This window comes from Oncorhynchus kisutch, unplaced genomic scaffold, assembly GCF_002021735.2.
Source record: "Oncorhynchus kisutch isolate 150728-3 unplaced genomic scaffold, Okis_V2 scaffold3813, whole genome shotgun sequence".
NCBI lineage: Eukaryota > Metazoa > Chordata > Actinopteri > Salmoniformes > Salmonidae > Oncorhynchus > Oncorhynchus kisutch.
The window spans coordinates 15,784-37,264 of NW_022265758.1; the positions used below are offsets into that span (position 1 = coordinate 15,784).

The 21,481-nt window shown below is 47.4% G+C and overlaps 2 protein-coding genes across 2 annotated transcripts; one reads left to right on the top strand and one right to left on the bottom strand.

Moving 5' to 3' along the window:
* Positions 1-315: 315 nt before the first annotated feature.
* Positions 316-2,413, top strand: LOC109877364 (uncharacterized protein C8orf76). Its single transcript, XM_020469640.2, has 6 exons — positions 316-544; positions 635-730; positions 835-978; positions 1,160-1,482; positions 1,771-1,903; positions 2,146-2,413. Exons 1-6 carry the CDS (start codon positions 437-439, stop codon positions 2,314-2,316), a joined length of 975 nt encoding a protein of 324 aa, XP_020325229.2. The 5' UTR covers positions 316-436; the 3' UTR covers positions 2,317-2,413.
* On the bottom strand, positions 2,330-10,928 carry LOC116371887 (protein FAM83A-like). The gene is made up of 5 exons (XM_031821023.1): positions 10,615-10,928; positions 6,323-6,597; positions 5,646-5,813; positions 4,591-4,715; positions 2,330-4,013 (listed from the first exon to the last, which is right to left on the bottom strand). Exons 1-5 carry the CDS (start codon positions 10,859-10,861, stop codon positions 2,897-2,899), a joined length of 1,932 nt encoding a protein of 643 aa, XP_031676883.1. The 5' UTR covers positions 10,862-10,928; the 3' UTR covers positions 2,330-2,896.
* Positions 10,929-21,481: the final 10,553 nt, after the last annotated feature.

Here is a 21,481-nt window from a genome sequence, read left to right on the forward strand (position 1 = left end):
TCATGTTGAGACAGAGTAGCCTTGGAGCTGAAAACTCAGTGGAAAAAGCTTTAGTCCCCTGAGCCATAGACTTTGCAATGCTTTTTAATTGAAATCAAACTGTTTTTATTTTAGGCTGTGGCTTGATTTAGACAAATATATATTTTATACTTGTTTTGAGGACAAAATACAATACATTTGGACGAAAAGGCGTGTATTTTGGTGTCTTATAAAATATTTAACTTCAAAATATGACTGGAGTTTCTCTTATAGAAAATATTACAGCATTTCATTGAAGAAAGAAAAGCGTCTGTCATTGGAACATATCACCCGGAACACATTCTATATTCTTCTGTTTCCCAACGGTCATATTAGCTTGTAACACTGCACACGTTGACGTTTGTTTTGTTTTTTTAGTGTTGGTAAAATCTGAATTCGCTGTCATTCATCGTTTGAAATGGAGATTTTCGGTAGCACCTTTGACGATTCGGTGTTCGAGGAATCAAGAGCGAAGCCGACTGTTGTTGCACTGTCGACTTACAATGCAAAGTTCTGTGAAGCAGAGGTGAGTGTTAACTAACTACCTAACATCAGTTTTTTTTGCTAGCATTGCAATGTGTGGATATTTTTAACTACGAGTTATCTATTTCAACAGTGGTTTTGGGAGAGCATCGACACAGAGGACATTTTGGAGGTGCAAAAGATCTTCAAATTTCGAGCTGATATGGCGTACAGGCGGAAAAACTTCCAGGTATTGACCCCTCTTCCCTTGAGTCATTTAGTTACACACTGTCTATCATATCCATCTAGTATTCAAATGCTTTTCTCATCTGTTAACTATATCCATTTCCCCAGGAAGCTTTAAACGCCTACACTACCTGCCTCTCCTATATCCCTGACGGCAACCTGGCCATTAGACGGGACATAATGGAGGGAATGGCAAGGTGCTGTTGTCACCTGGGGAAGAGAGTGGAGGCCCTGGAGATCACAGAAACACTTGTAAGAACCGTTGCTGTTGAGTGAGTCTTTATACATTATTGCAACATATGTTTTTTTTATTATACATGAATAATAGAAAATACCTAGTCTCGTCGTCCAGCCAGCCAGCTCTAGTCTGTGGACAAGGTTACAGTATACCAGGTAGTAAAATGGTTGTTTTGAAAATTCATTCCATGGACAGAAAAATGAAGCCTCCAACACCTGTCACCTTACCGGTCTACTTCACCTGACTGCGAACGTCCACGAGCGCTTCGGAGACCTCAGGAGCCAGGTCACGTGTCTGCAGCAGCTGTGTTCTCTCCACCCCTACCACCAGTGGCACTGGATGAAGCTGGCAGAAAGCTACCTTCATCTTCTTCAGTCTCTGTCAACACCCTCAGGCTCCAGTCCTCTTCAACAGGGAGATGGTGTAGTGCCACAGCCTGACTCTCAGACTGAGGAGCAACTGAAGGAAGAGCGTGACGGCGTTTGGCTCAAGGCCTGCATGTGTTTTGTCCGGGCCAGGTAAATAATCAGTGAGAGACAAGCAGACATCCTATTGGCCTATTCTATATGGAATTCCATGGATACAAGTTTGTTGGGCAGTCTTTAGGACTGGTTTCCCGGACACAGATTGAGATTCTCCATTGAAAGTGCTTCTTAGTCCAGGAAAATACTTACTTTACCTCCGGGGAAATTAGCCCTTGGATTAAAGCAGAGAGCATATTTACATATTCATCCTAAATGTCACTGTTTAGCACAGTCTTTGTCTTGTGAAGATGGTTGTTTGACTGTACTATGTTGCCTTGCCAGACTCCTCCTCAGGGCATTAAAGGGCCAACAGTCATCCTTTGTTCTCCAGAACAGTGAGAGAGCCCTACAGAAGGCTGATGAGGCTCTACGTTGGCTGGAACTGAAAGACACCACACTACAACTAGTCTCTGAGGTGAAACCCGGTTAGAGACACAGAACATAGACTACTGTTCTCACATGGTGTCTATTCATCAAATAATGTCCTGTAGTTTGTCTTCTGGTATGTTTTAAATGAAAGGAAATGTGTGGCTTGCTGGCACCAAGATGTCATGGTTATGCTTTTAGATGTATTACAAGTGTAATGTTTTGAAAAGGTAAGAGGTACCACTTCTGACCAGATTGATCATGCATCGTTATTGGTGATTTGCCCTTCAGGTGATGTCAGAAGATCTAGTTCCAGAGAGAATGAGAGACGACAACCAGGATGGAGAGAGCTTGGCAGGTCTCTCTCTGAAGGACTTTGAAGACCGGTGGTGGAACAGACTGGTACAGACAGGAGTACTGAAGGAGGATGGACCTAAAATACCCTCTGTAAAGACCAACTAGGCTACACATTTTGATGAATGTATTTATTTTGTAATATTGCGTGTAACAACGTGCTGACCGCCATATGAAATGAAATATTGTCACAATCTACAGTACAGTTTAATTGGATCATTGTATTGAATTTCAAAGTAGAACCATTTGGAAAAAGTGTGACAAACTTTTGATTTGCCATTCTGCATTACCTCGGGCTTGACAGTGTATGGATCAGAAGATTTGTCAGAAGGTATGTTTGTTAAGAGGCCCGGCCCTTGGCTAAGCGTAGCACACATCACTAGGCTGTCACTCAGCGTGGTTCTATCAGGGTTGATGGGTGGAAGAGGAATTCATGTCTGTGACATGTTGTTTTTACTCCGTTGAATTAACATGTACTGGAACACAAAGCTCTCAGCCTGAAGGCAGACAATGATCATCCTTATGAGATAATGATGTGATTGAAGTGCTACTCCTGTACTCCAGGCATCAAGCCAAGCAAAGCAAAACAGGCACATTTACTCTATGAAGGTTACGTGCCCATTTTCAGTTGTGAGAACATTGCCTCAAACAGGGTGTACTGTCAAATTTCAGTATAATGCCATTTCAGTTATTTAGGAACAGTAAACCACTGGCCAGTCTTGAGAAGTGGGTGTCTGTCCAACAAGCCGGTTGTCCCTCCATAAAGAAGGTAATTGCTGTTAAAGGGTCGCCAGGTCAGGTTGTCTCCAGTACTATAATCACTGGAGAAGGTTCTCTGGAACAGGACAGGCCTGGTTGCAGTGTGTCTCTGTGTGATCCAGTCAAACCTGTGGCTCCGGGGACCTGTGTAGTAAGACTGATTCACCAAGCACTGGGAGGTTGGTGGCGCTGTTGACTGAGTGTTGGGGTGTCTCTGCTGGGAGGTTGGTGGTGCTGTTGGCTGAGTGTTGGGGTGTCTCTGCTGGGAGGTTGGTGGTGCTGTTGGCTGAGTGTTGGGGTGTCTCTGCTGGGAGGTTGGTGGTGCTGTTGGCCGAGTGTTGGGGTGTCTCTGCTGGGAGGTTGGTGGTGCTGTTGGCTGAGTGTTGGGGTGTCTCTGCTGGGAGGTTGGTGGTGCTGTTGGTTGAGTGTTGGGGTGTCTCTGCTGGGAGGTTGGTGGTGCTGTTGGCTGAGTGTTGGGTTGTCTCTGCTGGGAGGTTGTTGGCTGAGTGTTGGGGTGTCTCTGCCGGGAGGTTGGTGGTGCTGTTGGCTCAGTGTTGGGGTACCTCTGCTGGGAGGTTGGTGGTGCTGTTGGCTGAGTGTTGGGGTGTCTCTGCTGGGAGGCTGGTGGTGCTGTTGGCTGAGTGTTGGGGTGTCTTTGCTGGGTGGTTGTAGTTAGCTGACCCGTTGGGTTTTGGCTAGAGTATCTGAGCTGGGCTGTGGTGGTTGGTTGAACAGTAGGTTGATTGTTGAATCTGGGCACAACTGTGGTGGTTGGTTGATCCATAGCCTGGTTGTTGAAGTATCTGTTCTGGGTCGTGGTACCAGCACTGGGGCAAGGAAGGTTTGTCAGTGGGGTTGAGGTGGCTGCTGCTTGATGGGTGATAAGCGGCCTGGTAAGGTTGAACTCCGTTGCCACGGTGAGGAAGGCTGGCACAGGCTTGGAGCTGGCGTAGAGCTTCCTGAACTCCAGGTCGAAAGGCTTGACCGCGCTGCCCTTGAAGAGCACAGCCAGACTTCTGTGGACCTGCCAGGACAGCCAGGTGAAACTGAGGAACAGAGCACAGGACAGCCAGGTGGAACAGAGCACAGTGAACAGATACTACTACTACTACTACAAACATTACTGAAAATTCAAACAACCATCATAACGTTGATCTACCTATTCAGAATGACAACCATCATAACATTGATCTACCTATTCAGAATGACAACCATCATAACGTTGATCTACCTATTCAGAATGACAACCATCATAACGTTGATCTACCTATTCAGAATGACAACCATCATAACGTTGATCTACCTATTCAGAATGACAACCATCATAACGTTGATCTACCTATTCAGAATGACAACCATCATAACGTTGATCTACCTATTCAGAATGACAACCATCATAACGTTGATCTACCTATTCAGAATGACAACCATCATAACGTTGATTTACCTATTCAGAATGACAACCATCATAACGTTGATCTACCTATTCAGAATGACGTCAACCATCATAACGTTGACCTACCTATTCAGAATGACATCGACCATCATAACGTTGATCTACCTATTCAGAATGACATCAACCATTGTGATTGTGACTTAGCTAATTATACAACAGAAATGTACCTGAATGATCCAGCCAGCACTAAAGTGCAGTCAATGATCATGAACTTCTCTTTGATCTGTCCAGTGAGTTTCCTTCCAGACTTTGCACAATACGTCTCTCCTTGTATACTACGGACCGACATTTTCTGCAGACAGAACACGGCGGCATTTCATGAAGCAGTGAGTGAATGACAAACACAGAAAGCTATCATCAAATTGCTAGTTTACAGTACAGTTAAAAAGATGAAGAAATGTCTGAAAGGTGTACCTTTAAAAAATATATATATATTTAACTAGGCAAGTCAGTTATGAACAAATTCTTATTTACAATGATGGCCTAGGAACAGTGGGTTAACTGCCTTGTTCAGGGGCAGAACAACAGATTTTTACCTTGTCTGCTTGGGAATTCTATCTAGCAACTTTTCGGTTACTGGCCCAAAACTCTAACCACTAGGCTACCTGCCTCCTCTAACCACTAGGCTACCTGCCTCCTCTAACCACTAGGCTACCTGCCTCCTCTAACCACTAGGCTACCTGCCTCCTCTAACCACTAGGCTACCTGCCTCCTCTAACCACTAGGCTACCTGCCTCCTCTAACCACTAGGCTACCTGCCGCTCTAACCACTAGGTTACCTGCCTCCTCTAACCACTAGGTTACCTGCCTCCTCTAACCACTAGGCTACCTGCCTCCTCTAACCACTAGGCTACCTGCCTCCTCTAACCACTAGGCTACCTGCCTCCTCTAACCACTAGGCTACCTGCCTCCTCTAACCACTAGGCTACCTGCCTCCTCTAACCACTAGGTTACCTGCCTCCTCTAACCACTAGGTTACCTGCCGCTCTAACCACTAGGCTACCTGCCGCTCTAACCACTAGGCTACCTGCCGCTCTAACCACTAGGCTACCTGCCGCTCTAACCACTAGGCTACCTGCCGCTCTAACCACTAGGCTACCTGCCGCTCTAACCACTAGGTTACCTGCCTCCTCTAACCACTAGGCTACCTGCCGCCCCACCTTTTGCAATCATTAGTGTCATCTAAATATCATGATGAAAATAACCATTAGCAGAGACTCACAGTGAGGTGATTACTGTTGATCTGTAGCGTCTCACACATCTTGACAAAGACCTGCAGGTTGATATGGTCCAGGAGCAGGTAGACAGACACATTCCTCTTCCTGGTTGCCTCCAGGATGTCACAGAACATCTCCACATCACTGAATGTGTCCATTACAATGGCCAGAACCTGCAGACATATCACATGTTTGCTGTGATTCGTATCTTCCACATTATTAGTTGTCATTATGAACTGGGTGGTTTGAGCCCTTGAATGCTGATTGGCTGACAGCCGTGGTATATCAGACCGTATACCACGGGTATGACGAGATTTATTTTTACTACTCTAAATACGTTGGTAACGAGTTCATAATAGCAATAAGGCACCTCGGGGTGTGTGATATATGGCCAATATACCACAGCTACGGGCTGTATCCAGGCACTCCGCGTTGCGTCGTGCATAAGAACAGCCTTTAGCTGTGGTATAGTGGCTATATACCACACCTCCTTGGGCCTTATTGCTTAATTATAGACGATACTGAATCTGCTTGATCAAACTCTCAAAACATCATTATCCAACTTTCAGGGCATTCAGACATCAGCAGCTTTCTAAAAGTCTTGCAAAAATATAATGCAGGTATAATCATGAGAGTAGATTGACATCTCCAAATAGTTACCAGTGAAAGTTGTATCACGTACCATTGTGGCCTTGCTGATGAACTCCCTGAGCAGGTCTTTCATGCTGGCTGCTCTATCAGACTGGAAGTAGACCTCTACACTGGGTTCACCCTGCAGGCGGTAGCTCCAGTCCTCTGCCGGCCAGCCATGGTCCAAGCCAGGGGGCTCGCTCTCCAACACCGATGGACAACAGGTGTTTGTCTGGGAAGAGGTGGTGGAGCCCTCTGCCTGGTCGTCGTTCTCCGTCCCACACAGACTGCTGGTGCTCAGGTCTGTAGTGTTCTCCAGGATATAACCTTTGAAGAAACATAAGTGATAATACATTGGCTTTATATCTAGTGCTTTTTACACAATGCTTTTCAGGGAGGAAGCCCTTTACAGTTGTGCAACAAATACAGTACTAGAACAGACAGATGGGTTTAAAGTAGATAAGAGGAGGCAGGAACAGACTGAGGGTTTAAGGTAGATAAGAGGAGGCAGGAACAGACTGAGGGTTTAAAGTAGATAAGAGGAGGCAGGAACAGACTGAGGGTTTAAAGTAGATAAGAGGAGGCAGGAACAGACTGAGGGTTTAAAGTAGATAAGAGGAGGCAGGAACAGACTGAGGGTTTAAAGTAGATAAGAGGAGGCAGGAACAGACTGAGGGTTTAAGGTAGATAAGAGGAGGCAGGAACAGACTGAGGGTTTAAAGTAGATAAGAGGAGGCAGGAACAGACTGAGGGTTTAAGGTAGATAAGGAGGCAGGAACAGAATGAGGGTTTAAAGTAGATAAGAGGAGGCAGGAACAGACTGAGGGTTTAAGGTAGATAAGAGGAGGCAGGGACAGACTGAGGGTTTAAAGTAGATAAGAGGAGGCAGGAACAGACTGAGGGTTTAAGGTAGATAAGAGGAGGCAGGAACAGACTGAGGGTTTAAAGTAGATAAGAGGAGGCAGGAACAGACTGAGGGTTTAAAGTAGATAAGAGGAGGCAGGAACAGACTGAGGGTTTAAAGTAGATAAGAGGAGGCAGGAACAGACTGAGGGTTTAAGGTAGATAAGAGGAGGCAGGAACAGACTGAGGGTTTAAAGTAGATAAGAGGAGGCAGGAACAGACTGAGGGTTTAAGGTAGATAAGAGGAGGCAGGGACAGACTGAGGGTTTAAAGTAGATAAGAGGAGGCAGGAACAGACTGAGGGTTTAAAGTAGATAAGAGGAGGCAGGAACAGACTGAGGGTTTAAAGTAGATAAGAGGAGGCAGGAACAGACTGAGGGTTTAAGGTAGATAAGAGGAGGCAGGAACAGACAGATGGGTTTAAGGTAGATAAGAGGAGGCAGGGACAGACTGAGGGTTTAAGGTAGATAAGAGGAGGCAGGGACAGACTGATGGTTTAAGGTAGATAAGGAGTCAGGGACAGACAGGGTTTAAGGTAGATAAGGAGTCAGGGACAGACAGGGTTTAAGGTAGATAAGAGGAGGCAGGGACAGACTGAGGGTTTAAGGTAGATAAGAGGAGGCAGGAACAGACTGAGGGTTTAAGGTAGATGAGTCAGGGACAGACTGATGGTTTAAGGTAGATAAGGAGTCAGGGACAGACTGAGGGTTTAAGGTAGATAAGGAGTCAGGTACAGACTGAGGGTTTAAGGTAGATAAGGAGTCAGGGACAGACTGAGGGTTTAAGGTAGATAAGAAGAGACAGGAACAGACAGGGTTTAAGGTAGATAAGGAGTCAGGGACAGACTGAGGGTTTAAGGTAGATAAGAAGAGACAGGAACAGACTGAGGGTTTAAAGTAGATAAGAGGAGGCAGGAACAGACTGAGGGTTTAAGGTAGATAAGAGGAGGCAGGAACAGACAGATGGGTTTAAAGTAGATAAGAGGAGGCAGGGACAGACTGAGGGTTTAAGGTAGATAAGAGGAGGCAGGAACAGACAGATGGGTTTAAAGTAGATAAGAGGAGGCAGGGACAGACTGAGGGTTTAAGGTAGATAAGAGGAGGCAGGGACAGACTGATGGTTTAAGGTAGATAAACCCTGTCTGTCCCTGACTCCTTATCTACCTTAAACCCTGTCTGTCCCTGACTCCTTAAGGTAGATAAGGAGTCAGGGACAGACAGGGTTTAAGGTAGATAAGAGGAGGCAGGGACAGACTGAGGGTTTAAGGTAGATAAGAAGAGGCAGGAACAGACTGAGGGTTTAAGGTAGATGAGTCAGGGACAGACTGATGGTTTAAGGTAGATGAGTCAGGGACAGACTGATGGTTTAAGGTAGATGAGTCAGGGACAGACTGAGGGTTTAAGGTAGATAAGGAGTCAGGGACAGACTGAGGGTTTAAGGTAGATAAGAAGAGGCAGGGACAGACTGAGGGTTTAAGGTAGATAAGGAGGCAGGAACAGACTGAGGGTTTAAGGTAGATAAGAAGAGACAGGAACAGACTGAGGTTAAGGTAGATAAGAGTCAGGGACAGACAGGGTTTAAGGTAGATAAGAAGAGACAGGAACAGACTGAGGGTTTAAGGTAGATAAGAAGAGACAGGAACAGACTGAGGGTTTAAAGTAGATAAGAGGAGGCAGGAACAGACTGAGGGTTTAAAGTAGATAAGAGGAGGCAGGAACAGACTGAGGGTTTAAAGTAGATAAGAGGAGGCAGGAACAGACTGAGGGTTTAAGGTAGATAAGAGGAGGCAGGAACAGACAGATGGGTTTAAGGTAGATAAGAGGAGGCAGGGACAGACTGAGGGTTTAAGGTAGATAAGAGGAGGCAGGGACAGACTGATGGTTTAAGGTAGATAAGGAGTCAGGGACAGACAGGGTTTAAGGTAGATAAGGAGTCAGGGACAGACAGGGTTTAAGGTAGATAAGAGGAGGCAGGGACAGACTGAGGGTTTAAGGTAGATAAGAGGAGGCAGGAACAGACTGAGGGTTTAAGGTAGATGAGTCAGGGACAGACTGAGGGTTTAAGGTAGATAAGGAGTCAGGTACAGACTGAGGGTTTAAGGTAGATAAGGAGTCAGGGACAGACTGAAGGTTTAAGGTAGATAAGGAGTCAGGTACAGACTGAGGGTTTAAGGTAGATAAGGAGTCAGGGACAGACTGAGGGTTTAAGGTAGATAAGAAGAGACAGGAACAGACAGGGTTTAAGGTAGATAAGGAGTCAGGGACAGACTGAGGGTTTAAGGTAGATAAGAAGAGACAGGAACAGACTGAGGGTTTAAAGTAGATAAGAGGAGGCAGGAACAGACTGAGGGTTTAAGGTAGATAAGAGGAGGCAGGAACAGACAGATGGGTTTAAAGTAGATAAGAGGAGGCAGGGACAGACTGAGGGTTTAAGGTAGATAAGAGGAGGCAGGAACAGACAGATGGGTTTAAAGTAGATAAGAGGAGGCAGGGACAGACTGATGGGTTTAAGGTAGATAAGAGGAGGCAGGAACAGACTGAGGGTTTAAGGTAGATAAGAGGAGGCAGGGACAGACTGATGGTTTAAGGTAGATAAACCCTGTCTGTCCCTGACTCCTTATCTACCTTAAACCCTGTCTGTCCCTGACTCCTTAAGGTAGATAAGGAGTCAGGGACAGACAGGGTTTAAGGTAGATAAGAGGAGGCAGGGACAGACTGAGGGTTTAAGGTAGATAAGAAGAGGCAGGAACAGACTGAGGGTTTAAGGTAGATGAGTCAGGGACAGACTGATGGTTTAAGGTAGATGAGTCAGGGACAGACTGAGGGTTTAAGGTAGATAAGGAGTCAGGGACAGACTGAGGGTTTAAGGTAGATAAGAAGAGGCAGGGACAGACTGAGGGTTTAAGGTAGATAAGAGGAGGCAGGGACAGACTGATGGTTTAAGGTAGATAAACCCTGTCTGTCCCTGACTCCTTATCTACCTTAAACCCTGTCTGTCCCTGACTCCTTAAGGTAGATAAGGAGTCAGGGACAGACAGGGTTTAAGGTAGATAAGAGGAGGCAGGGACAGACTGAGGGTTTAAGGTAGATAAGAAGAGGCAGGAACAGACTGAGGGTTTAAGGTAGATGAGTCAGGGACAGACTGATGGTTTAAGGTAGATGAGTCAGGGACAGACTGAGGGTTTAAGGTAGATAAGAAGAGGCAGGGACAGACTGAGGGTTTAAGGTAGATAAGGAGGCAGGAACAGACTGAGGGTTTAAGGTAGATAAGAAGAGACAGGAACAGACTGAGGTTAAGGTAGATAAGAGTCAGGGACAGACAGGGTTTAAGGTAGATAAGAAGAGACAGGAACAGACTGAGGGTTTAAGGTAGATAAGAAGAGACAGGAACAGACTGAGGGTTTAAGGTAGATAAGAGGTACAGAGTAGAAAAAAGATCAACCTTTCTCCTCCTTGGACAGGAAGTCCACCTCGCCCTCTCCGGCCAGTACTTCCTGGTACATGTCCAATCCCTGGTTCAGCAAGGCGTCCATGGCCAATCTGGTGCTCTCGTTGTGGCTGAGGTCAACGTCACCCGACACCAGGGACACAGATGGGTTTTTCATCTCCTGTACACGCCGCCTCACCTTTCCCACCGGCTTGGACTTCAGGTACCACTGAACAGACAGGCCGTTGCTCTGCAGGTTCATAGTGAAGCTGTACAAGGCTCTCTGATCAACACGTATTACCTGTCGTTACCTACTGCTGCTACTGAGTGAAAAACCCTAGTGGAGACACAGACAGGGATGGAGTAGCAGCCGTGAGGTTTCTGAGCTCTGCCCTCCTCAATCAATTGTACAGTTGGCTACACCCATAGAAGTAGAATTACATTGACTTGAATGGGGATGCACAGTCTAGTATTGTTATTTCTGAGGACATTCCAGCTGTGGGTTGCAGTGTGCTGGGGGGGACAGGTGAGCTGTTATGGGAGTGAGAGCGTGACAGAGACCTGCTGTTTAAAGCACTCCCTCCCTTAGTGGGGGAGAGAAGTCTAGTTGAGTGACAGAGGTGAACATGACTGTCTGATCAGCTCAGTGGAGGCTGATAACACCTGACTGCATTTTTCACAGACGTGTCACTGCAATGTGAGTCTCTCTCTCTCACTGTGTCGAAAGCGTTCCACAGGGATGCTGGCCCATGTTGACTCCAATGCTTCCCACAGTTGTGTCAAGTTGGCTGGGTGTTGAAACCGTTGAGCGTGAAAAAACCCAGCAGCGTTGCAGTTCTTGACATAGTCAAACTGGAGGCGCTTGACACCTACTGCCATACCCTGTTCAAAGGCACTTCAATCTTTTGTCTTGCCCATTCACCCTCTGAATGTTACACACACACAATCCATGTCTCAAGGCTTAAAAATCCTTCTTTAACTTGTCTCCTCCCCTTCATCTACACTGATTGAAGCCAATTGATCGTTACTCCCCTGTGTGTGTATCCAAGTGATCGTTAGTCGCCCTGTGTGTATCCTAGTGATCGTTAGTCGCCCTGTGTGTATCCAAGTGATCGTTAGTTGCCCTGTGTGTGTATCCAAGTGATCGTTAGTCGCCCTGTGTGTGTATCCAAGTGATCGTTAGTCGGCCCGTGTGTATCCAAGTGATCGTTAGTCGCCCTGTGTGTATCCTAGTGATCGTTACTCGCCCTGTGTGTATCCAAGTGATCGTTAGTCGCCCTGTGTGTATCCAAGTGATCGTTAGTCGCCCTGCGTGTGTATCCAAGTGATCGTTAGTCGCCCTGTGTGTGTATCCAAGTGATCGTTAGTCGCCCTGTGTGTGTATCCAAGTGATCGTTAGTCGCCCTGTGTGTGTATCCAAGTGATCGTTACTCGCCCTGTGTGTGTATCCAAGTGATCGTTACTCGCCCTGTGTGTGTATCCAAGTGATCGTTACTCGCCTTGTGTGTGTATCCAAGTGATCGTTACTCGCCTTGTGTGTGTATCCAAGTGATCGTTACTCGCCTTGTGTGTGTATCCAAGTGATCGTTACTCGCCTTGTGTGTGTATCCAAGTGATCGTTACTCGCCTTGTGTGTGTATCCAAGTGATCGTTACTCGCCTTGTGTGTGTATCCAAGTGATCGTTACTCGCCCTGTGTGTGTATCCAAGTGAAAGTTACTCGCCTTGTGTGTATCCAAGTGATCGTTACTCGCCCTGTGTGTGTATCCAAGTGATCGTTACTCGCCTTGTGTGTGTATCCAAGTGATCGTTACTCGCCCTGTGTGTGTATCCAAGTGATCGTTACTCGCCCTGTGTGTGTATCCAAGTGATCGTTACTCGCCCTGTGTGTGTATCCAAGTGATCGTTACTCGCCCTGTGTGTGTATCCAAGTGATCGTTACTCGCCTTGTGTGTGTATCCAAGTGATCGTTACTCGCCTTGTGTGTGTATCCAAGTGATCGTTACTCGCCTTGTGTGTGTATCCAAGTGATCGTTACTCGCCTTGTGTGTGTATCCAAGTGATCGTTACTCGCCCTGTGTGTGTATCCAAGTGATCGTTACTCGCCCTGTGTGTGTATCCAAGTGATCGTTACTCGCCCTGTGTGTGTATCCAAGTGATCGTTACTCGCCCTGTGTGTGTATCCAAGTGATCGTTACTCGCCCTGTGTGTGTATCCAAGTGATCGTTACTCGCCCTGTGTGTGTATCCAAGTGATCGTTACTCGCCCTGTGTGTATACAAGTGATCGTTACTCGCCCTGTGTGTGTATCCAAGTGATCGTTACTCGCCCTGTGTGGTATACAAGTGATCGTTACTCGCCCTGTGTGTGTATACAAGTGATCGTTACTCGCCCTGTGTGTGTATCCAAGTGATCGTTACTCGCCCTGTGTGTGTATCCAAGTGATCGTTACTCGCCCTGTGTGTGTATCCAAGTGATCGTTACTCGCCCTGTGTGTGTATCCAAGTGATCGTTACTCGCCCTGTGTGTGTATCCAAGTGATCGTTACTCGCCCTGTGTGTGTATCCAAGTGATCGTTACTCGCCTTGTGTGTGTATCCAAGTGATCGTTACTCGCCTTGTGTGTGTATCCAAGTGATCGTTACTCGCCTTGTGGTGTGTATCCAAGTGATCGTTACTCGCCTTGTGTGTGTATCCAAGTGATCGTTACTCGCCCTGTGTGTGTATACAAGTGATCGTTACTCGCCCTGTGTGTGTATCCAAGTGATCGTTACTCGCCCTGTGTGTGTATCCAAGTGATCGTTACTCGCCCTGTGTGTGTATCCAAGTGATCGTTACTCGCCCTGTGTGTATACAAGTGATCGTTACTCGCCCTGTGTGTGTATACAAGTGATCGTTACTCGCCCTGTGTGTGTATCCAAGTGATCGTTACTCGCCCTGTGTGTATCCAAGTGATCGTTACTCGCCCTGTGTGTGTATCCAAGTGATCGTTACTCGCCCTGTGTGTATCCAAGTGATCGTTACTCGCCCTGTGTGTGTATCCAAGTGATCGTTACTCGCCCTGTGTGTGTATCCAAGTGATCGTTACTCGCCCTGTGTGTGTATCCAAGTGATCGTTACTCGCCCTGTGTGTGTATCCAAGTGATCGTTACTCGCCCTGTGTGTGTATCCAAGTGATCGTTACTCGCCCTGTGTGTATACAAGTGATCGTTACTCGCCCTGTGTGTGTATCCAAGTGATCGTTACTCGCCTTGTGTGTGTATCCAAGTGATCGTTACTCGCCTTGTGTGTGTATCCAAGTGATCGTTACTCGCCTTGTGTGTGTATCCAAGTGATCGTTACTCGCCTTGTGTGTGTATCCAAGTGATCGTTACTCGCCCTGTGTGTGTATCCAAGTGATCGTTACTCGCCCTGTGTGTATCCAAGTGATCGTTACTCGCCCTGTGTGTGTATCCAAGTGATCGTTACTCGCCCTGTGTGTGTATCCAAGTGATCGTTACTCGCCTTGTGTGTGTATCCAAGTGATCGTTACTCGCCTTGTGTGTGTATCCAAGTGATCGTTACTCGCCTTGTGTGTGTATCCAAGTGATCGTTACTCGCCTTGTGTGTGTATCCAAGTGATCGTTACTCGCCCTGTGTGTGTATCCAAGTGATCGTTACTCGCCCTGTGTGTGTATCCAAGTGATCGTTACTCGCCCTGTGTGTGTATCCAAGTGATCGTTACTCGCACTGTGTGTGTATCCAAGTGATCGTTACTCGCCCTGTGTGTGTATCCAAGTGATCGTTACTCGCCCTGTGTGTATACAAGTGATCGTTACTCGCCCTGTGTGTGTATCCAAGTGATCGTTACTCGCCCTGTGTGTATACACGTGATCGTTACTCGCCCTGTGTGTGTATACAAGTGATCGTTACTCGCCCTGTGTGTGTATCCAAGTGATCGTTACTCGCCCTGTGTGTGTATCCAAGTGATCGTTACTCGCCCTGTGTGTATCCAAGTGATCGTTACTCGCCCTGTGTGTGTATCCAAGTGATCGTTACTCGCCCTGTGTGTATACAAGTGATCGTTACTCGCCCTGTGTGTGTATACAAGTGATCGTTACTCGCCCTGTGTGTGTATCCAAGTGATCGTTACTCGCCTTGTGTGTGTATCCAAGTGATCGTTACTCGCCTTGTGTGTGTATCCAAGTGATCGTTACTCGCCTTGTGTGTGTATCCAAGTGATCGTTACTCGCCTTGTGTGTGTATCCAAGTGATCGTTACTCGCCCTGTGTGTGTATCCAAGTGATCGTTACTCGCCCTGTGTGTGTATCCAAGTGATCGTTACTCGCCCTGTGTGTGTATCCAAGTGATCGTTACTCGCCCTGTGTGTGTATCCAAGTGATCGTTACTCGCCCTGTGTGTGTATCCAAGTGATCGTTACTCGCCCTGTGTGTGTATCCAAGTGATCGTTACTCGCCCTGTGTGTGTATCCAAGTGATCGTTACTCGCCCTGTGTGTATACAAGTGATCGTTACTCGCCCTGTGTGTGTATCCAAGTGATCGTTACTCGCCCTGTGTGTATACAAGTGATCGTTACTCGCCCTGTGTGTGTATCCAAGTGATCGTTACTCGCCCTGTGTGTGTATCCAAGTGATCGTACTCGCCCTGTGTGTGTATCCAAGTGATCGTTACTCGCCCTGTGTGTGTATCCAAGTGATCGTTACTCGCCCTGTGTGTATCCAAGTGATCGTTACTCGCCCTGTGTGTGTATCCAAGTGATCGTTACTCGCCCTGTGTGTATACAAGTGATCGTTACTCGCCCTGTGTGTGTATCCAAGTGATCGTTACTCGCCCTGTGTGTGTATCCAAGTGATCGTTAGTCGCCCTGTGTGTGTATCCAAGTGATCGTTAGTCGCCCTGTGTGTGTATCCAAGTGATCGTTACTCGCCCTGTGTGTGTATCCAAGTGATCGTTACTCGCCCTGTGTGTGTATCCAAGTGATCGTTAGTCGCCCTGTGTGTGTATCCAAGTGATCGTTACTCGCCCTGTGTGTGTATCCAAGTGATCGTTAGTCGCCCTGTGTGTGTATCCAAGTGATCGTTACTCGCCCTGTGTGTGTATCCAAGTGATCGTTACTCGCCCTGTGTGTGTATCCAAGTGATCGTTACTCGCCCTGTGTGTGTATCCAAGTGATCGTTACTCGCCCTGTGTGTGTATCCAAGTGATCGTTACTCGCCCTGTGTGTGTATCCAAGTGATCGTTAGTCGCCCTGTGTGTGTATCCAAGTGATCGTTACTCGCCCTGTGTGTATCCAAGTGATCGTTACTCGCCCTGTGTGTGTATCCAAGTGATCGTTACTCGCCCTGTGTGTGTATCCAAGTGATCGTTAGTCGCCCTGTGTGTGTATCCAAGTGATCGTTAGTCGCCCTGTGTGTGTATCCAAGTGATCGTTACTCGCCCTGTGTGTATCCAAGTGATCGTTACTCGCCCTGTGTGTGTATCCAAGTGATCGTTACTCGCCCTGTGTGTGTATCCAAGTGATCGTTAGTCGCCCTGTGTGTGTATCCAAGTGATCGTTAGTCGCCCTGTGTGTGTATCCAAGTGATCGTTACTCGCCCTGTGTGTGTATCCAAGTGATCGTTAGTCGCCCTGTGTGTGTATCCAAGTGATCGTTACTCGCCCTGTGTGTGTATCCAAGTGATCGTTAGTCGCCCTGTGTGTGTATCCAAGTGATCGTTACTCGCCCTGTGTGTGTATCCAAGTGATCGTTAGTCGCCCTGTGTGTGTATCCAAGTGATCGTTACTCGCCCTGTGTGTGTATCCAAGTGATCGTTACTCGCCCTGTGTGTGTATCCAAGTGATCGTTACTCGCCCTGTGTGTGTATCCAAGTGATCGTTACTCGCCCTGTGTGTGTATCCAAGTGATCGTTACTCGCCCTGTGTGTGTATCCAAGTGATCGTTAGTCGCCCTGTGTGTGTATCCAAGTGATCGTTACTCGCCCTGTGTGTATCCAAGTGATCGTTACTCGCCCTGTGTGTGTATCCAAGTGATCGTTACTCGCCCTGTGTGTGTATCCAAGTGATCGTTAGTCGCCCTGTGTGTGTATCCAAGTGATCGTTACTCGCCCTGTGTGTGTATCCAAGTGATCGTTACTCGCCCTGTGTGTGTATCCAAGTGATCGTTACTCGCCCTGTGTGTGTATCCAAGTGATCGTTACTCGCCCTGTGTGTGTATCCAAGTGATCGTTACTCGCCCTGTGTGTGTATCCAAGTGATCGTTACTCGCCCTGTGTGTGTATCCAAGTGATCGTTACTCGCCCTGTGTGTGTATCCAAGTGATCGTTACTCGCCCTGTGTGTGTATCCAAGTGATCGTTACTCGCCCTGTGTGTGTATCCAAGTGATCGTTACTCGCCCTGTGTGTGTATCCAAGTGATCGTTACTCGCCCTGTGTGTATACAAGTGATCGTTACTCGCCCTGTGTGTGTATCCAAGTGATCGTTACTCGCCTTGTGTGTGTATCCAAGTGATCGTTACTCGCCTTGTGTGTGTATCCAAGTGATCGTTACTCGCCTTGTGTGTGTATCCAAGTGATCGTTACTCGCCTTGTGTGTGTATCCAAGTGATCGTTACTCGCCCTGTGTGTGTATCCAAGTGATCGTTACTCGCCCTGTGTGTATCCAAGTGATCGTTACTCGCCCTGTGTGTGTATCCAAGTGATCGTTACTCGCCCTGTGTGTGTATCCAAGTGATCGTTACTCGCCTTGTGTGTGTATCCAAGTGATCGTTACTCGCCTTGTGTGTGTATCCAAGTGATCGTTACTCGCCTTGTGTGTGTATCCAAGTGATCGTTACTCGCCTTGTGTGTGTATCCAAGTGATCGTTACTCGCCCTGTGTGTGTATCCAAGTGATCGTTACTCGCCCTGTGTGTGTATCCAAGTGATCGTTACTCGCCCTGTGTGTGTATCCAAGTGATCGTTACTCGCACTGTGTGTGTATCCAAGTGATCGTTACTCGCCCTGTGTGTGTATCCAAGTGATCGTTACTCGCCCTGTGTGTATACAAGTGATCGTTACTCGCCCTGTGTGTGTATCCAAGTGATCGTTACTCGCCCTGTGTGTATACAAGTGATCGTTACTCGCCCTGTGTGTGTATACAAGTGATCGTTACTCGCCCTGTGTGTGTATCCAAGTGATCGTTACTCGCCCTGTGTGTGTATCCAAGTGATCGTTACTCGCCCTGTGTGTATCCAAGTGATCGTTACTCGCCCTGTGTGTGTATCCAAGTGATCGTTACTCGCCCTGTGTGTATACAAGTGATCGTTACTCGCCCTGTGTGTGTATACAAGTGATCGTTACTCGCCCTGTGTGTGTATCCAAGTGATCGTTACTCGCCTTGTGTGTGTATCCAAGTGATCGTTACTCGCCTTGTGTGTGTATCCAGGTGATCGTTACTCGCCTTGTGTGTGTATCCAAGTGATCGTTACTCGCCCTGTGTGTGTATCCAAGTGATCGTTACTCGCCTTGTGTGTGTATCCAAGTGATCGTTACTCGCCTTGTGTGTGTATCCAAGTGATCGTTACTCGCCCTGTGTGTGTATCCAAGTGATCGTTACTCGCCCTGTGTGTGTATCCAAGTGATCGTTACTCGCCCTGTGTGTGTATCCAAGTGATCGTTACTCGCCCTGTGTGTGTATCCAAGTGATCGTTACTCGCCTTGTGTGTGTATCCAAGTGATCGTTACTCGCCTTGTGTGTGTATCCAAGTGATCGTTACTCGCCTTGTGTGTGTATCCAAGTGATCGTTACTCGCCCTGTGTGTGTATCCAAGTGATCGTTACTCGCCCTGTGTGTGTATCCAAGTGATCGTTACTCGCCCTGTGTGTGTATCCAAGTGATCGTTACTCGCCCTGTGTGTGTATCCAAGTGATCGTTACTCGCCCTGTGTGTGTATCCAAGTGATCGTTACTCGCCCTGTGTGTGTATCCAAGTGATCGTTACTCGCCCTGTGTGTGTATCCAAGTGATCGTTACTCGCCCTGTGTGTGTATCCAAGTGATCGTTACTCGCCCTGTGTGTGTATCCAAGTGATCGTTACTCGCCCTGTGTGTGTATCCAAGTGATCGTTACTCGCCCTGTGTGTATACAAGTGATCGTTACTCGCCCTGTGTGTGTATCCAAGTGATCGTTACTCGCCCTGTGTGTATACAAGTGATCGTTACTCGCCCTGTGTGTGTATCCAAGTGATCGTTACTCGCCCTGTGTGTGTATCCAAGTGATCGTTACTCGCCCTGTGTGTGTATCCAAGTGATCGTTACTCGCCCTGTGTGTGTATCCAAGTGATCGTTACTCGCCCTGTGTGTATCCAAGTGATCGTTACTCGCCCTGTGTGTGTATCCAAGTGATCGTTACTCGCCCTGTGTGTATACAAGTGATCGTTACTCGCCCTGTGTGTGTATCCAAGTGATCGTTAGTCGCCCTGTGTGTGTATCCAAGTGATCGTTAGTCGCCCTGTGTGTGTATCCAAGTGATCGTTACTCGCCCTGTGTGTGTATCCAAGTGATCGTTAGTCGCCCTGTGTGTGTATCCAAGTGATCGTTACTCGCCCTGTGTGTGTATCCAAGTGATCGTTAGTCGCCCTGTGTGTGTATCCAAGTGATCGTTACTCGCCCTGTGTGTGTATCCAAGTGATCGTTAGTCGCCCTGTGTGTGTATCCAAGTGATCGTTACTCGCCCTGTGTGTGTATCCAAGTGATCGTTACTCGCCCTGTGTGTGTATCCAAGTGATCGTTACTCGCCCTGTGTGTGTATCCAAGTGATCGTTACTCGCCCTGTGTGTGTATCCAAGTGATCGTTACTCGCCCTGTGTGTGTATCCAAGTGATCGTTACTCGCCCTGTGTGTGTATCCAAGTGATCGTTACTCGCCCTGTGTGTGTATCCAAGTGATCGTTACTCGCCCTGTGTGTGTATCCAAGTGATCGTTACTCGCCCTGTGTGTGTATCCAAGTGATCGTTACTCGCCCTGTGTGTGTATCCAAGTGATCGTTAGTCGCCCTGTGTGTGTATCCAAGTGATCGTTACTCGCCCTGTGTGTATCCAAGTGATCGTTAGTCGCCCTGTGTGTGTATCCAAGTGATCGTTACTCGCCCTGTGTGTGTATCCAAAGTGATCGTTAGTCGCCCTGTGTGTGTATCCAAGTGATCGTTAGTCGCCCTGTGTGTGTATCCAAGTGATCGTTACTCGCCCTGTGTGTGTATCCAAGTGATCGTTACTCGCCCTGTGTGTGTATCCAAGTGATCGTTAGTCGCCCTGTGTGTGTATCCAAGTGATCGTTACTCGCCCTGTGTGTGTATCCAAGTGATCGTTACTCGCCCTGTGTGTGTATCCAAGTGATCGTTACTCGCCCTGTGTGTGTATCCAAGTGATCGTTACTCGCCCTGTGTGTGTATCCAAGTGATCGTTACTCGCCCTGTGTGTGTATCCAAGTGATCGTTACTCGCCCTGTGTGTGTATCCAAGTGATCGTTACTCGCCCTGTGTGTGTATCCAAGTGATCGTTACTCGCCCTGTGTGTGTATCCAAGTGATCGTTACTCGCCCTGTGTGTGTATCCAAGTGATCGTTACTCGCCCTGTGTGTGTATCCAAGTGATCGTTACTCGCCCTGTGTGTGTATCCAAGTGATCGTTACTCGCCCTGTGTGTGTATCAAGTGATCGTTACTCGCCCTGTGTGTGTATCCAAGTGATCGTTACTCGCCCTGTGTGTGTATCCAAGTGATCGTTACTCGCCCTGTGTGTGTATCCAAGTGATCGTTACTCGCCATGTGTGTGTATCCAAGTGATCGTTACTCGCCCTGTGTGTGTATCCAAGTGATCGTTACTCGCCCTGTGTGTGTATCCAAGTGATCGTTACTCGCCCTGTGTGTGTATCCAAGTGATCGTTACTCGCCCTGTGTGTGTATCCAAGTGATCGTTACTCGCCCTGTGTGTGTATCCAAGTGATCGTTACTCGCCCTGTGTGTGTATCCAAGTGATCGTTACTCGCCCTGTGTGTGTATCCAAGTGATCGTTACTCGCCCTGTGTGTGTATCCAAGTGATCGTTACTCGCCCTGTGTGTGTATCCAAGTGATCGTTACTCGCCCTGTGTGTGTATCCAAGTGATCGTTACTCGCCCTGTGTGTGTATCCAAGTGATCGTTAGTCGCCCTGTGTGTGTATCCAAGTGATCGTTAGTCGCCTTGTGTGTGTATCCAAGTGATCGTTACTCGCCTTGTGTGTGTATCCAAGTGATCGTTACTCGCCTTGTGTGTGTATCCAAGTGATCGTTACTCGCCTTGTGTGTGTATCCAAGTGATCGTTACTCGCCCTGTGTGTGTATCCAAGTGATCGTTAGTCGGCCTGTGTGTGTATCCAAGTGATCGTTACTCGCCCTGTGTGTGTATCCAAGTGATCGTTACTCGCCCTGTGTGTGTATCCAAGTGATCGTTAGTCGCCCTGTGTGTGTATCCAAGTGATCGTTACTCGCCCTGTGTGTGTATCCAAGTGATCGTTACTCGCCCTGTGTGTGTATCCAAGTGATCGTTACTCGCCCTGTGTGTGTATATTATAACTCATATTATTACCTGTTTTCTTTCTCTCTACATTGTTGTGACCCGTCAGTCACCATTTCACTGTTAGTCTACACCTGTTGTTTAACAAGCATTTCACTGTTAGTCTACACCTGATGTTTACCAAGCATTTCACTGTTGGTCTACACCTGTTGTTTACCAAGCATTTCACTGTTAGTCTACACCTGTTGTTTACCAAGCATTTCACTGTTAGTCTACACCTGTTGTTTACCAAGCATTTCACTGTTAGTCTACACCTGTTGTTTACCAAGCATTTCACTGTTAGTCTACACCTGTTGTTTAC